This window comes from Chiloscyllium plagiosum, chromosome 32 (genome assembly GCF_004010195.1).
Source record: "Chiloscyllium plagiosum isolate BGI_BamShark_2017 chromosome 32, ASM401019v2, whole genome shotgun sequence".
In the NCBI taxonomy this organism is placed as follows: Eukaryota; Metazoa; Chordata; class Chondrichthyes; order Orectolobiformes; family Hemiscylliidae; genus Chiloscyllium; species Chiloscyllium plagiosum.
The window spans coordinates 30,942,554-30,959,485 of NC_057741.1; the positions used below are offsets into that span (position 1 = coordinate 30,942,554).

At 39.0% G+C, this 16,932-nt stretch overlaps 1 protein-coding gene across 3 annotated transcripts in view; it reads right to left on the reverse strand.

Moving 5' to 3' along the window:
* Positions 1-16,932, reverse strand: part of aimp1a (aminoacyl tRNA synthetase complex interacting multifunctional protein 1a) — a 63,735-nt gene that overhangs the window by 26,592 nt on the left and 20,211 nt on the right. For all 3 annotated transcript variants that reach the window (XM_043674345.1, XM_043674342.1, XM_043674343.1), the window contains exon 2: positions 11,182-11,315. In XM_043674345.1, coding sequence (XP_043530280.1) covers positions 11,182-11,290 — 109 coding nt within the window. In that variant the 5' untranslated portion in view covers positions 11,291-11,315. The remainder of the gene's footprint in view (positions 1-11,181; positions 11,316-16,932) is intronic.

Consider the following 16,932-nt stretch of genomic DNA (forward strand, 5'->3'; position numbering starts at 1 on the left):
CTCATCCCTAAGGATCCTTTCACAATAATATTAACCGATCCATTTTTTATTACATAATACTAAATCCAAAATAGACTATCCTCTAGTTGGCTCCTCAACATGCTGCTCTAGAAAACCATGGCTAAAGCACTCCAGTAACTCAACCTCCACAGGTTTAGTGCTCAATTGCTTTACCCAGCCTATTTGCAGATTGTACATGCTACAAACTTCGCTCATCTCCTGAGTTCTACCATACCCCGCACCAGCATTACTATTTAGTGGCCTGTAAGTAACTGTAACCACTATCTGCTGCCCCTTGCTCTTTCTTAGTTTCATCCAAAAAGATTCCACACATTGTTTGTCTGATCTGAGATCATCCTTTCCTAACCCGATTGCGTGCATTAACCTTGTCTTTGACATCATTTTGCATTTGAGGTATACTCTATGATCGACTTTGTTTCTGGTGTCTTCTAGTTGCCCTTACAAATTTTCTATTTCCTGTTACCTGCTTAACTCCTTTGTAATTTCAGTTACTCCTCAGGCTCCCATCACCCTGACTATTCAGTTCATCTTATTGACAGAATATGATGGTGTTAAAAAATCTCTCATTTTTTATTTCACAGTTCAGCGCATGTAATTTCTGCCTTACCAAAAGTAGCAATCCTTTATGCTCCTATGAATGTATTTTTCAATGAACTTAAACAAGGATAAATTGTTCCAATTTTCTAGAATTGAATGCAAAGTTGAAGCTCATTGATGTAATAGGATCAATTTGTTAGCTTTTATGAATATTCAGAACATTCTGTAATGGCATTCCATATACACCCATGCATAAAGCATACTTTTCACTGCGTTGATTTTTATTTTGACTGATCTGGTCACCAGTGTGATTTTATAACAATCTTGGCTGGCTTAGAGATGCTAGCCTGCACAGTCATGAAATGCAATAGACAGGCATTAATCGGTAGATTCAAACCTAGTGACTTTAGAAGCAAATGTAAATGAGTTGCTAGGGTCTAAAATGGACCCAAGACTGAGAAAGGAAATGGCAATAATTTCCAAGAATATTGCTGCTGCTTCACTCAAGAACAAGATCATTGCCAATACATTTCAGGCAATTGCTGACAAGTTTTGTCTCAAAATCTCTCATGTCACTTGTTGACATTCAATGGAATAACCATCATTGAATTAACCACACTATCAACATCCTGGGATTTCCACTGACCAGAATCTCAAATGGATAGCAATATAAATACTGTGGCTACATGGGCAGGTCAGAGGCTAGGAATACTGCAGCTAGTAACTCACGTCCTGATTCCCCAGAGGCTGTTCACCAAAAGGTGACACTAGTTTAGTTTGAGAACATGGCTGGCATGGACTAGTTGGACCAATGGCTGTTTCCATGCTGTACAACTCTAAGTCAGGATTGTGAAGGAATACTTCCCACTTGCCAGGAGGAGTGCAGATCTGAAAAACTTGACACCATCCAGGTAGGGCAGCACGGTGGCACAGTGGTTAGCACTGCAGCCTCACAGCACCAGGGTCCCAGGTTCGATTCCAGCCTCGGGTGACGGTCTGTGTGAAATTTGCACATTCTCCCTGTGTCTGCGTGGGTTTCCTCAGGGTGCTCCGGTTTCCTCCCACAGTCCAAAGATGTGCAGGTCAGGTTAATTGGCCATGCTAAATTGCCCATAGTGTTAGGTGCATTAGTCAGAGGGAAATGGGTCTGTATGGGTTACTCTTCGGAGGGTCGGTGTGGACTGGTTGGGCCGAAGGGCCTGTTTCCACACTGTAGGGAATCTAATCTAATCATAAATAGCTCACTTGATTAGCATGACTTTGAAAAACACTGACTCCACCACCAATGCCCAGTAGCAGCAGTGCACACCATTTACAAGATGCAATGCAGAAATTCACAAAGTTTCATTTCTAAACCCATGATCATTATCATCTAGAAGGTCAAGGGCAGCAAATACACAGGAACAGCACCACCTGCAAGTTTCCCCTTCAAACCACTTACCATCCTGAGTTGGAACCGTATCATTATTCCTGAAGTGTTGCCAGGTCAAATCCCTCCCTAATGGCATTCTGGTGCAACCATGGCAAATGGATTTCAACAGTTCAAGGAGGCAGCTTGGCACCACTTTCTAGAAACATAGCAACAGGAGTAGGCCATTCAGCCCCTCAAGCCTGCTCCACCATTCAATAAGATCACACTAATCTGTTGCCTAACTCATGTCTTGGGCCGATATTCCTTGATACCTTGTTTAATAAAAATTTGTCTCAGATTTAAAATTTAACAATTGAATTAGCATCAAGCACCAGTTGAGGAAGATAGTTATAAGCCTCTACTATTCTAGTGTAGAAATGCTTTCTGACATTTCTCCTGAATTCTCTGGCCCTAATTTTAGACTATGCCTCTAGTTCTAGAACCTTCATCCAGTGGAAGCAGTTTATATTTGTCTACCCGGTCTCTCCCTGTTAATTTCCTGAAGACCTCAATTAGACCACCCCTTAACCTTCTACATTCTAGAGAATAAAGGCCTAGTTTGTTAGTCTCTCTTAGTAACTTTTGAAGTCCAGGTATCATCCTTGTAAACCCTGAGCTGAAATGCCTCCAGGGCCAAAACATCCTTCCCAAAGAGGTGGTGCCCAGATCTGCTCTCAGTACTCAGAGTGGGGTCTAACTAGTGTTTTGTTTAAGTGCAGCATAACAGCTACATTCCTATACTCCAGCCCTTTAGATATGAAGGTCAGGTTTCTATTAGCCTTCTTGATTATTTTCTGAACCTGTTTGTAGCATTTTAAAGAATCCCTGAACTCCTAAATCTCGTCGGACATTCAGCACATTTAATTTTGTGCCTTCTAAAAACAATACCCTGATCTATCCTGTCTCGGTATAAAATGAATAAGCTCACACTTGCTTATGTCAAAATTCATCTGCCTCAAATTTGTCAATACACTCAATCTATCAATATCCTACTGTAATTTTATACTGTTGACAACACTATCTTCAATGGTCCCCAATTTTGTGTTGTCAGCAAATTTGAATATTTGACTTAAGGCAATTGTCCAAGTCATTAATGAATATTGTGAATAATTGAGGCCCCAACACAGATCCCTGTTGAACACCACTGGTCATGTCCTGCCAAACTGAATACTTTCCCATTCTTCCAAATCAACTAATTTTCTATCCATGTCAGTGTCAGTAGTTTGCCCTCGGTTCCATTTTAGCCAACAGTGTGGGACTTTATTAAAAGCTTTCTGGAAGTCTATATACCATGGGCTACCTTGCCAGACTACTCAGACCACTTGGCACCATGGTAGCTCACAAACCCACCAATACACTAAAACAGCAGCTCATGAACTTGAAAGACCCTATACAGACAACAAGCAAAACTAATGTCATTTACAAAATCCCGTGCAAGAACAGTAACAAACGCTACATTGAACAAACAGGCAGAAAACTAGCCACAAAACAACATAACCCTCTTTCACTAATATCCTCTCATACAGATAAGGAAGGATACCACTTCGACTGGGACAACATCCTAGGACAAGCCAAACAGGGATACACACGAGAATTCCTAGAAGGATGGCATTTCAACTGGAACTCTATCAACAAACACACTGACTTGGACCCCATTTACCATCTCCTGAGGAAATGACATCACATGAAATGACATCACCAACCCAAAGAAATCCAAACATATAAATAGAAAGCAGGAAATATCAGCAATGCTTCGTCCAGAGACTCATTGAAGATGTTACCTAGTATGGTGACTAAACAGCTGAAAATGAACCTTCCAGCTCAGCGAACAAACCTACACCCAGAACCTTGTCTTCAAAATGAATCCAATGAGCTTATCAGACATGACCAACTTTCATGGATCCATGCTAACTCGCCCTGATCATGTCAAAATTTCCATTAATCAGTTATCCTATGATTATAAACAATTTCCAACAATTTCCCTACCACAAATGTCAGGTTAACTGATCTGTAATTCCCTGGTTTCCCTCTGTCACCCCTCTTCAAGAGAAGAGTGACATGAACAAAATTCCAATCCAGAGGTACAATTCCTGAATCCAGGGAACTGAGAGATTATGGTTAGGGCATCAACAGTGTGCTCTCTTATCTCCTTTAACATCCATGGTGGATCAGGTCCTGAGGACTTGTCACACTTCAGTTCCATTAATTGCCTCACTATTGATGACTTAGTTAAGCTAGTTTTATTTAGATCTTGTCCTTGATCCTCTGAATTTCCTTCTGGCTTCCAGAAAGCTATCCTCCTTTTCTACTGTGAACACTGAAGGAAAGAAATTGTCAGCATGTCTGCTATTTCTTCATGGTCACTGACAATATCCTCACTGTCAGCCTTCAGTGGACCAATAATATCCAGGATACTCTCAAGGTAAACTTGCAGGTTTAATCAGTAGTTATGATGGCAATTATTTTGAGAGGACTTGAATATAAAAGCAGGGATGTACTTCTGAGGCTGCAAAGCTCTGGTCAGACCACATTTGGAGTATTGTGTGCAATTTTCGGCCACATGCCTCAGGAAGAATATATACTGGCCATGGAGCGTATTCTGAGGAGGTTCACGAGAATGGTTCCAGGATTGAAAGGCTTAACATGGGAGGAATGTTTGAGGATTCTGGGTCTCTACTTAATGGAGTTTAGAAGGATGAGGGGGGATCTAATTGAAACATACAGAATACTGAATGGCCTGGACAGAGTGGATGCTGGGAAGATGTTTCCATTGGTAGGAGAAACTAGGACCGAAGGGCACAGCCTTAGAATAAAGGGAAGACCTTTTAGAACGGAGATAAGGAGAAACTCTTCAGCCAGAAAGGGGTGAATCTATGGAATTCACTGCCACAGAAGGCTGCGGAGGCCAGGTCATTGAGTATATTTAAGACTGAGATAGATAGGTTCTTCACTGTCAAGGTTATGGGGAGAAAGCGGGAGAATGGGATTGAGGAATTTATCAATCATGATTGAATGATCGAGCAGACTCGATGGCCTGAATGGGCTAATTTCTGCTCCTAAGTCTTATGGTCTTATCTTTTACAAACACTACATGAAATACGATCATGTTATGATCACTATTTTACAAATGCTCACAAACAGCGAGGTCACTAATTAAATCAGGCTCATTACTAGATCCAATATTTTGTGTTTCCTTGCCATATCCAAGACATATTGCCATAGAGAACTATTCTGGACATATTCTAGAAATTCACAACTTTCTTTGTGCATCTCTCTCTCTCTCAGCCTGTCAAGATTAAAATCCCCCATTATTACCATTCTGTCTTGCTAAAGAGTTGTCTAATTTCAGCATTTATACATCCAAGCCACTACCAAGTGATACCAACAGTGATTTTAGTTCCTTTATGGCTCCTCAATTCCAGCCACAGGTCTCCATTGGTGCTTTGCCCTCATTTCATCTTCCTTCAACATGGAAGTGATTCTGTTTCTAATCATTAATGTTACTCCATCCCCACCTATAAACCTTATAGCCTGGTAGTTTAGTTCACAGTTCTGACCACCCTGCAGCCATATTCATCCTATTAAACTCGACTGTCTCCTCACATGCTGACCTGCTTCCCCAGTTCCGACCCACCCCACCATATTAGGAAAACCCTCTCAAGTTCTCAAAAACAATTAGGGATGAGCAACAATAACTGGCCCAGCCTAAGAAGCCCACATCTCCTGAAGAAGTAATAAAAAAATAATTTTCCATGCAAGGAAAATAACACTAGTCTAGAACAAAGACAGCAAATCTTCCCAACAGAAGAACGTTCCAAGGCACTCTATATAGATCTCTCTTTGGCCTCTACTTTTGACAAGTAACAGACTTGTTCAAGTAAGCTTTTTGAATTTTGCTTATTTTGATTCTCAAGAGATACAGTAGCCAATCTTGCTTGTCATTATGTTTGTCTGCAAACTGATATATGCTGTCAATAGCTGGGTTGCTATATATTTAAACATTGGAATGCATAAGCATGATGGACCAATGAACCACCATGGTATTTAACAAATTTTGCTGTTAATTGTAAGAAGCTGGTTGTGAATGATATGAATGATTCACCTTATCCATTTGTATTGTCAAAATGCTCAGTAGATAAAATGTCACAGCTTAATTGGTTATAACTGAGCATGTAATCACTGCAATTTTTAAAGAAACAATTAAGTTTAAATCAACCATTTTCATGAGACTTATAGATATTAAATATATTATTTACTGCTTTTGGCCAAAGAGATTCAATATTGTAGCCAAAATATGTTTTAGTTGGAGATATTGTTGAAAAACATACATCAGAAGAAAACAGAGAAACTTCAATGTTCTTTGAAGATATCAATTAACTCAAAATCTTGAGTTATTTTACGAGTTCATTAGATTACACCAGTTGAGAACAAGCATCCAATAATTTACCATAACAAAAAAGTATCCTTTGTCCTGAAAGTAGAATCAATTTGCCTAACAACAAATATTGATGAGTATACAAGCCAAGTTGACATGGAAGTGCATTTTAAGTCACAATTTGAACAAATGTTTCCATATACATTCATTAATTGAATAATCTTAGACACACTACTGACATCTTAATTCCTTTCAATCAACTCAGTAATGACAAAAAATACATTATAGAAACTTGATGTAGGGTCATTTGCCTAATATAAATTGAGAGTCGACAAGATTGTGTTCTTATCTGTTGTTCTGAAGCATTGTCCTCAATGTAGGATCAGGAAGCAATTCTGCTTACCATTTCCTTTTTTAACATCTTATGTTTCTACTTATTTCTAACATGAACCCACATAACAAAACAATAATGAAACTGTTTGTTTGGAAGTTAGTCTTTCATATGTATTTCCTTTGTTTTATCTTTATGAACACACATTTTTCATTATTTTAATATGAATGATCTTGTAGTTTTAAGTGAATAATTCTCTCAGTTGCAAGTTATATGCAGATAATATGCACTCTCAATGTCAGTCATCTATTTTAAGGAGAGGTTGAATTGCATGTTCAAGCAATCTTAGTATCCCAACCTCTTGGCCAAAGGTCTGGGTTCAAGTCCCACCTATTCAATCAGACTGACACTGGTGACAGCAGATCTAGATCACTGATCCCAACATTTTGCCAATGATACCTAAGAAATCCTATGTTGTAATTTCAATTATGCAGATCATGTTCGTTCCTCCCAGTGAGACAAACTTTGTCTATGATTTCAAGCCTCCATCACCCACTGACGTTATATTTTTAAAGTTATTTTTCCAATACAGATAGAGAGAAGTAGTAACTTTATGTTCAATTTGGTATTCCAAATACTCATGATTTGCTTGCAAGATAAATTATTATTTTCTGGCTATAGGTTCATTGGTTTTAGTTTGATTATGGCCTTTTCTCTGTGGCTACAGGTTAGGGTGATGGATCACTTTGAATATGTTCACTTTGCCAAGATAACTTGCAAGCCAAAACACCAATTTAGGACACATACCTCTCAAAATCTGTTAGATTATTCTTACACACTACCACAAAACTAAACAGTCACTACACTATACATAAAGTTCGCAGTGCCCTTGTCATCCACATTGCATTAGTTTAAGAAAATGGGAAAAGTGGTTTTATTTGAATCAACAATTGTATAACATCTCAACGCAGTGATAAATCCATTACTGCCTCCTAGGAAAAATTATAACTGACATTCCTTAGATTGACCTAATAAGAAAAACTCAAGCACACGAGAATGACATCAGTGCCAATTAGTTATAGGCAACGTTGCACTGTGGTCTCTCACAACTAGAAACTAGATGATGACTGCCAAAAGTCTGTTTCACTCAGGAGTATTAATCATTTCAGTCTTACATCATTCTTGGCTAGACTTGTAGTTGGGACTTAAAATTGACCAGATCCCTACTGAATGCACGTTAATAACAAATTAATACCCTACCTAAGGTCAAAATGTAAAGAATATTTTTTCTTCTCTGTTTTCTTTCCTTATGGCTGTAAACTGTAAGCAGCATGTTTTTCTAGTAGACAGTTCTACAGATAGCAACCATCTGACATCAAAGGCAGCAAGACAGCCTACATATGGAACTGTAGGAGATGGGGGAGATACTAAACAAGTATGCTGCATCAGTGTTTACTGTGGAGAAAGATATAGAAGCTAGGAAACTTGAGGAAATGAATAGTAACATCTTGAAAAATGTCCATTTTATAGAGGTGGAGGTGCTATACGTCTTAAAACATAAAAGGTGCATAAATCCCCGGACCTGATCAAGTGTACCCTAGGACTCTGGGAATTTAGCGAAATGATTGCTGGCCCCTTGCTGAGATATTTGTATCATCGATTGTCACAGGTGAGGTGCCAGAAGACTGGAGGCTGGCTAATGTAGTGCCACTATTTAAGAAAGATAGTAAGGAAAAGCCAAGGAACTATGGACTGGTGAGCCTGATATCAGCAGTGGGCTAGTTGTTGGAGTGAATCCTAAGGAACAAGACTCACATGTATTTGTAAATGAAAGGACTCATTAGGGATAGTCAACATGGTTTTGTTGTGTGTGGGAAATTGTGTCTCACTAAGTTGATTAAGATTTTTGAAGAAGTAACAAAGAGGGCTGATGAAGGTAGAATGGTGGGCGTGATCTATATGGCTTTCAGTAAGGTGTTCAACACGATTCCTCATGGTAGACTGGTTAGTAAGGTTAGATCACATGGAATACAGGGAGAACTAGCAATTTGGATATAGAACTGGCTCATAGATAGAAGACAGGGTGGTGGTGGAGAGTTCCTTTTCAGACTGGAGGTCTGTGACCAGCAGTTTGTCACAAGGATCGGTGCTGGGTCCACTACGTTTTGTCATTTATGTAAATGATCTGGATGTGAACATAGGAAGTATTGTTAATAAGTTTGCAGATAACACCAAAATTGGTGGTGTAGTGGACAGCAAAGAAGGTTAGCTCAGAGTACAATGGAACCTCGATCAGATTGGCCAAGAAGTGGCAGATGAAGTTTAATTTAGATAAATGTGCGGTGCTGCATTTTGAAAAGGCAGATCAGGGCAGGACTTATACTTAATGGTAAGGTCCTGGGGAGTGTTGCTGACCTTGGAGTGCAGGTTCATAGTTCCTTGAAAGTAGAATCGCAGGTAGACAAGATAGTGAAAAAGGCGTTTGGTATGCTTGCCGTTACTTTCAGTATATTGAGTACAGGAGTCTTGAGGTCATGTTGAGGCTGTACAGGACGTTGGTTAGGAATACTGTATTCAATTTGATCTCCCTGCTATAGGAAGGATGTTGTGAAACTTGAAAGAGTTCAGAAAAGATTTGCAAGGATGTTGCCAGAGTTGGAAGATTTGAGCTATAGGGAGAGGCTGAATAGGCTGGAGCTGTTTTTCCTGGAGCATCGGAGGCTGAGGAGTGACCTTATTGAGGTTTGTAAAATCATGAGGGGTATGGATAGGGTAAATAGACAAGATCTTTTTCCCCAGAGTAGGGGGGTCCAGAACTAGAGGACATAGGTTTAAAGTCAGAAGGGAAAAATTTAAAAGGCACCAAAGGGGCAACATTTTCACGCAGAGGGTGGAGCGTGCACGGAATGAGCTGCCAGAGGAATTGGTGGAGGCTGGTACAATTGTAACATTTAAAAGGCATCTGGATGAGTACATGAATAAGAAGGATTTAGAGGGGTATATGCCAAATGCTGACAAACAGGACTAGATTAATTTAGGATGTCTGGTCGGCATGGACAAGTTGAAATGAAGGGTCTGTTTCCATGCTGTGTAACTCTTTGACTCTATGTTAACCAAAACATAATTTTTATGCATACGGTGGAGAACTACATTGTCTAAAAAAAACAGGAAACATGAATGGCTGAGCTTGCACTCACCTGATGTACACAAAAACACACAGTATTGCAAAGCACTTAGGAAGGGAAACCCATGGTCATATTTCACCTTCTTGGTCTGCTATTTAGCCCCGAGCTGAGTTTGTAATCCAACCCATGCATTTGCCATCGCCAAGACTGCTGAATTCCAGCACTGCAACATCACCCAACTACACCCCTCTTCAATTCATCTGAAGACATCATCAATGCCTTCGTTGAGCCTAAACTGGATTAGCCTAACCTTCTCCTGTCCAGTCTCCTACCTAGCACCCACAGGCAACTTATGTTCACCTCATTTCATAATTTGCACCAGGTTCTGATCCCTGTCAGCTCAAATATTCACCAACCTACAGTGATTTCCAGTTAAGCAGCAACTTCAAATTTTAAGGATTTTCAAATTCTCCTTTGTCTGCCCTTACTTTTCTCAACAAGCTTTCCCTTGCTTACAATCTTCCAAATCTTAATTCTGACCTCATGCATTTCCATATGTCAACACTCCACAATTGGCAGGCAGTTATACTGCCGAGTCCTGAAACTCTGGAATTTAATCCCTGAACTTCATTCCCACTTTTATGCATTCTTGAAAATCTACCTGAAGATCACAGTGCATGCTTCAATGCCAGATTGTCTTTTAAAGCAATCTGGTGAAGCACCTTGAGTCATGTTACTGCATTAAAGGTCTTGCAAATGTAATTACTGTTGTTCTTTGCTGAGGGTTATTGAGAGCAATTGTACTGCTATTCGACTGACTGACTCAGCATAAATCAGGGATTAATGTCCCTGTAAAACAGAACACAACTACAACACAGATGTTGGAAAAAAGCAGCTGTATTTGCAGTAAATGCCATAAGAACAAAGTTTTAACAATTCTAAACCCACTATTAACACAATACTATTTAAAGAATAGGCATGTTTGCAAAAGACTTTTGAGAAGCAGGATCTCCATGCACTATATTCAATTTAAAAGAAAAAGTTCCAAGCCTGTCAGAAAATCTATCAAAAGAATCCTGATTCGTAGCTCCTAAACAAGTCAGCTGGATTTGAAGTCATGACATGCACTCTTAATTAGACAATTAATTCAATCTTATGGTAAGGAAACAGGTTGGCATGGTGTTTCTTTGTTATAAGTATGCCCCCTGTTGGTTAACTATACAGCAGCTTGTGAAAGCTTATGATTTAGACAATCATAAGCTTCTCGTTGTCGATCACAAAGTAGCATGGCAAACTATTTTAGATATACTGAAAGAAGAAAACACATGAGGAAAGGGTAACAAGGATATATAAATAAATGAGCACAACATTCTAAACTTACTTGCTTTCTCTTTAAGTAAGGCAACCTGTTGTTTCAGATACTCAATAACTTGGTCAGCCTCGGTAGCTCTCTGCTCCAACCGATTTAACAGAGCACGATCGTTAGACATCCTTATCAATTGCCGGACTAGAAACCTGAGAGGGAAAAAAGGATAAGCATTTTTTTATCAGCATTGACAGATGCCCACCACATTACTTTTTAAGAAGCTCAGAAATGTAAATTTTGTTCAAGCCAAATGTCACTGGAACAAATTTGCTTCATTACTTTACAGAATAAATGAAGGTGAAAAGATCAACATTAGATATGATGCCATGATGCCAATAGCTTTTAGAACCTGCAGTGATATTGCTGCTCCTTTTTCTTATAGTAAGGCATGCTTGTGAGTTTCCTGTACAATTGAACAATAAAATCCTAAAAGTGGTTAAAGCTCTCAGAAATAGAAAAGGCATACACTCATTACAATGACTCGTGAAAACAGGGAAATACCTATTACTGCAGAAATATAGAAATGAAGGATAAACCCTACTGATTGAAACACAGAATAACTGCTTTAATTTTAGATTGTAAAGGAGAGCCATCTTATTGAAAATTTTTTGCAGAAAATATTATGGTTTGAATTGTGCCTCCATTTAGATTAAAATGGCATTTTGTTGAGAATTTCAAAAGTAAAATTCCAAGTACAGTAGCTTCGAACCATGTAGTCAATAAACATCTGCTATGATACTTGGAGGCAACTACAAAATGTAGAAGCCTTTAAGTAAAACTATAAAACGAAGTGAAAAATTTTGTCCTTGGAATAGCAGAGTTGAATAGATTTTGTTCATTAAAGAAAACTTGCAGATTTAACTCATTGTTTGCAAAATTGCAGCATTAGGTTTCAATGAAGTAGATAAAGTCTGGCCGTTTCAATTAGCTAAGGACAGGGGAAGATATTAATTTATAATCGGGGCAAGAGATTCAGAGGACAAGGAAGAATTTGTTTTATGCATCAAATGGTAATGACCCGGGACTCCACGGAAAATGAGTGTAGATGAAGGGATGATGATGGATGTGAAAAGTAAATTGGATGGGCAATTGAGTGAAATTAACACCATAGCCCCTACAAGTTTGTGTGGAAAAATCACTGATCAATTTGCTTGACAGATTGCCGGTGTAGACTCAACAACCTGAATAATCTTCTGTTTTATGAAGCAGGATTGGTAAACTTCAAAATTAAGAGTCTATACACTAAATTCATGCAAACAAATCACTACAAGTTGTAGGATTTTGCAAAAAAAGATTGCAATCACATGGAGTATTAGAACATTAAAACCAACCATTTTTTTCAGTTATCCTTTGACCAGTGGTCTTAAACCCAGTCCTCCATCCTGTTCTCATATCCCATTATAACTCTTCGCTTCAAACATCTATCAAATCTATTTGTATAAATTTACAATGATCTCTGTTTCAATCAGTAACTCCAGGTTTGATATTCAAGATAGCAAAAAGGCCAAAGAACTGCAGTTGCTGGAAATCAGAAACAAAGAGAAATTGCTGGAAAAACTCAGCAGGCCTAGCAGCATTTGTGGAGACAAAGCAGAGTTAACAATTCAGGTTTCAAATGACCCTCCTTCTGAACATCTTCAAATATTCATAATCCTGTGCAAATAAAACCTCTTATGTTCTTCATCCTAAATCCTTAAAGGCAATCTTTCCATGTTCTCTCATTAACAACCAAATGCTGAAATGAATAGCTTCGCTAGCTAAGCAAATATTAAATGAATGAATGGGACCTGGTTTTATATGTCAATTAAATGGTTACATAATGCATTGTGGGCTGGGTTATTCACAGTGCAAGTTTCAATAATTAAGCTTAATGTGCAAAAGTGACACAATGCTGGTACAAGTCAGCCTAATCTCCTGCTGCATTAAGGGTGCACCTATGTCTACCTTAGTCTTTTGCTACAGTGGCATTCTTCAAATAAAAGAAAGCACACAGAGCTGACAGATGGAGCAGCTGAGACTCAGTACTTGCTCTTTCATATTTAACAGGCACTGTGTGGGGTTTCTGAAAAGTCTAAAAAAATGTGCTTCTGGAATTTATGGACTGTATTTGTTTCACTTCGATCCTTTAAACCAATAATGGGCAGCAATAGAAAGTTTAAGGCATAAAATTTAATTATGTATTCTGGTAACTGTAGTCACATTAAAAGGCTACTGGAATTAAGAATGCCTACAATGCTGCCCAAGTTCACTGTAGGTTCATAAGCATGAATCCTGGTAAACGTCAGGAGTTCATTTCAGGGAATAATGGACTGGGACATGTCTAAGGTGAGTAAATACCATCTTATATCACTTCATTATTTCACTTAACTTGTTATTTTGGATTACTTAATGTTATTTCCCCACAACCATTAAGGGGAAATTAAGGCATCTTCCCCCCTCCCCCCACAACACACAATCGAAGGCATACATTGTATGTTGTTTAAGATTAACATTGATATTCCCACTTAGAGAAGGTGTACAGCTGATTTAATTTTTTTAATGTTGCTGCTGTTGTAATATAAGCAAACGTTGCAATTAGCTTGTAGTCATAGGATAGATGCTCAGTTAGTCTTTTTTAAATAAAAAAACTTGAAAAACACTAGAGTCTTTCAAAAAGCTTTTATGTGGCTCTAAAGTATGGAAATCTGTCATAGATTGAAATAAGAAATGTACATCTATTCAGGAAAGGAAGGCAACATCTGAAGTTAATTAAACAGGACTTGCGTGGTCCAGAGAAAAAGGTGCAAACACAACACATAATTTTGTTTTCCCAGTGTCTAATTTCTTTAAAAGCAGTGTCCAATTTAGCATTAAAACATGCTACTTCAAGTTTTAAAGCCTAAGGACATGCAACCAATTTCCAAACACCTCTGAAACACACCATACACTAGACTAGTGCATTGCAGACAGAGTCAAGCCCTCAATGTGAAACACTCCGGAGATGTGTCTGTGTTCCTATGACAGATATACTGCACACTATATAAGAATGATAACTTAACACAAGTGCAAAAATATTTCTACAGCTGCAAGGCAAAAACATTAAAAAGAAAATCAAACTTTCAAAATTAGTCACTATCTCAAGACAGCTCTCTGCACTTTTGAATCTGAAGCACTTAAGATCGTACAGCCGTTTTCCGCCTGAGACAATGCTGGAATGTGAGCCCATACATAAATTTGCTACACATGACGATAAATACAAAAATTATGGATAAATTGGACTTCAATACTGAAACAAAGCAGTGGCAATGCTGGATTTGATCAAGCAGTCAAAAAGTGGGAGGACTTATAGGTTCTATTAAAAACAAGTTGAATGATTTTGTCATATTAGAGCAGTGGGGTATCAAAACTTTTGACAAAAAAAGTGGACCTTGAAAAGTAGATCCAATCAATTATTAAGAGACAGAACATAGTTTTACTTTCCAACTATATGTGCCAGAGATCACCTCAGGTCATTAGATTAGATTAGATTAGATTCCCTACAGTGTGGAAACAGGCCCTTTGGCCCAACAAGTCCACATCAACCCTCCGAAGAGTAACCCACTCAGACCCATTTCCTTCTGACTAATGCACCTAACACTATGGGCAATTTAGCACAGCCAATTCACCTGACCTGCACATCTTTGGACTGTGGGAGAAAACCAGTGCACCTGGAGGAAACCCACGCAGCCACTGGGAGAATGTGTAAACTCCACACAGACAGTCGCCCAAGACTGGAATTGAACCTGGGTCCCTGGCACTGTGAGGCAGCAGTACTAACCACTGAGTCACCATGCTGCCCTGTGAAGAAAATGTCTATGGTTCTTCACTTTAGCTTTAATTCAAAGACTTTTTAAAAAAAGAATAAAAATTTAGAAAGTAAGCTTTTTGTAATTTGTAAAAAAAAAATCAGATATTTAATCCTTAATTGTATACAGTACAGAAGGGAAATTTTGACAGGAAAATGAGGACAACAAATTGAGTGCTGGTCTCCACACCAATTTTTCAAATCCACATTCCTCCCAAAGAGTGCTCTGCACCAGGAGCCTCACGCCAAGATAATTTTAAGTAAGCATCTTCATGAAGATTCAAGTGAAATTTAAGGACAGCCTACTGACTGGAAAATAAAATGCTGAAACGCATATTTTCAAGAAATTGAACTGGTTTGTAAACCTGATAGAGAAAGGCAAAATTTAAAAATCTATAGATCAAGAATAAAATCAAGAATAAAAATAAAAAGAGATTTGCATAGTTTGGATTGCTTAATGAGAGAATTGAGGAAATTAAGAGTTTGTTCAATACTTTAAAATTATAAAGTAATCAGACAGAATAATAGTTGTCATTGACTGAGGTATCCAGAACAAGAGGATGGAGGTACAAGACTAAACAAAGATTTTAAAACAAACTGGCAGAAGCATTTTATAAAGCTTGCGAACATGAATACACTGGAAGCAGTGAATGAAAGAGACTATTTCAGCATTTAATAATATATTAGATAAGCAGTTGAAGGGAAACTGGACTTTGTGGGCGGCACGGTGGCACAGTGGTTAGCACTGCTGCCTCACAGCGCCAGAGACCCGGGTTCAATTCCCGACTCAGGCGACTAACTGTGTGGAGTTTGCACATTCTCCCCGTGTCTGCGTGGGTTTCCTCCGGGTGCTCCGGTTTCCTCCCACAGTCCAAAGATGTGCAGGGCCAGGTGAATTGGCCATACTAAATTGCCCGTAGTGTTAGGTAAGGGGTAAATGTAGGGGTATGGGTGGGTTACGCTTCGGCGGGTCGGTGTGGACTTGTTGGGCCGAAGGGCCTGTTTCCACACTGTAAAGTAATCTAATCTAATCTAATCTAATCTAATCTAATCTAAACATAGGATTAGGTCTGCTAATCCTATGCACATTGCCCGTGAAACAGTCAGGGACATCTTGAATAAGCAACTTGTCCCCATATAAAAACAAGCATTTCTCTCTTTGAGACTTGGCTCAGCACAACATATAATCAGACAGCACAGGAGACCATTTGGCCCATTATGTCTGTCAACACTTTGATAAAGACACAAGTCAGAGTCTTAAAAGTGAGACGCTGGAAAAACACAGCAGGTCAGGCAGCATCCGAGGAGAAGGAGAGTCGACGTTTTGGACACTTTTGCTGAAAGCCAGCCAATCAGTCTGGACATATACATAATTATTCCACCACAGCCCTATAAAATTTTATTTTCCAAGTAATAATCCAATTTCCTTTTCAAGTTAACATTGATTCTGTTTCTACTATCCATTCAGACAGTGCACTCTATCATAGCTCTCTGTAGAAAATAAAATCTCTGCTAATCTCCTCTCTGATCTTTTACACATTAACGGTACTTGTGAACATATAAATTAGGAGTAGTCCACTTGGCCCCTTGAGCCTGCTCCATCATTCTCCACGTTCCCACTTATCCAGGTAATGTTTCTCACCCTTGCTTATAATCTTTTCTACTCACCTCTGAAATATAAAAGCTGAAAATGTGTTGCTGGAAAAGCGCAGCAGGTCAGGCGGCATCCAAGGAGCAGGAGAATCGACGTTTCGGGCATGAGCCCTTCTTCAGGAATGAAGAAAGTGTGCCAAGCGGGCTAAGATAAAAGGTAGGGAGGAGGGACTTGGGGGAGGGGCATTGGAAATGCGACAGGTGGGAAGGAGGTTAAGGTGACGGTGATGGGCCGGAGTGGGGGTGGGGGCGGAGAGGTCAGGAAGAAGATTGCAGGTTAGGAAGGTGGT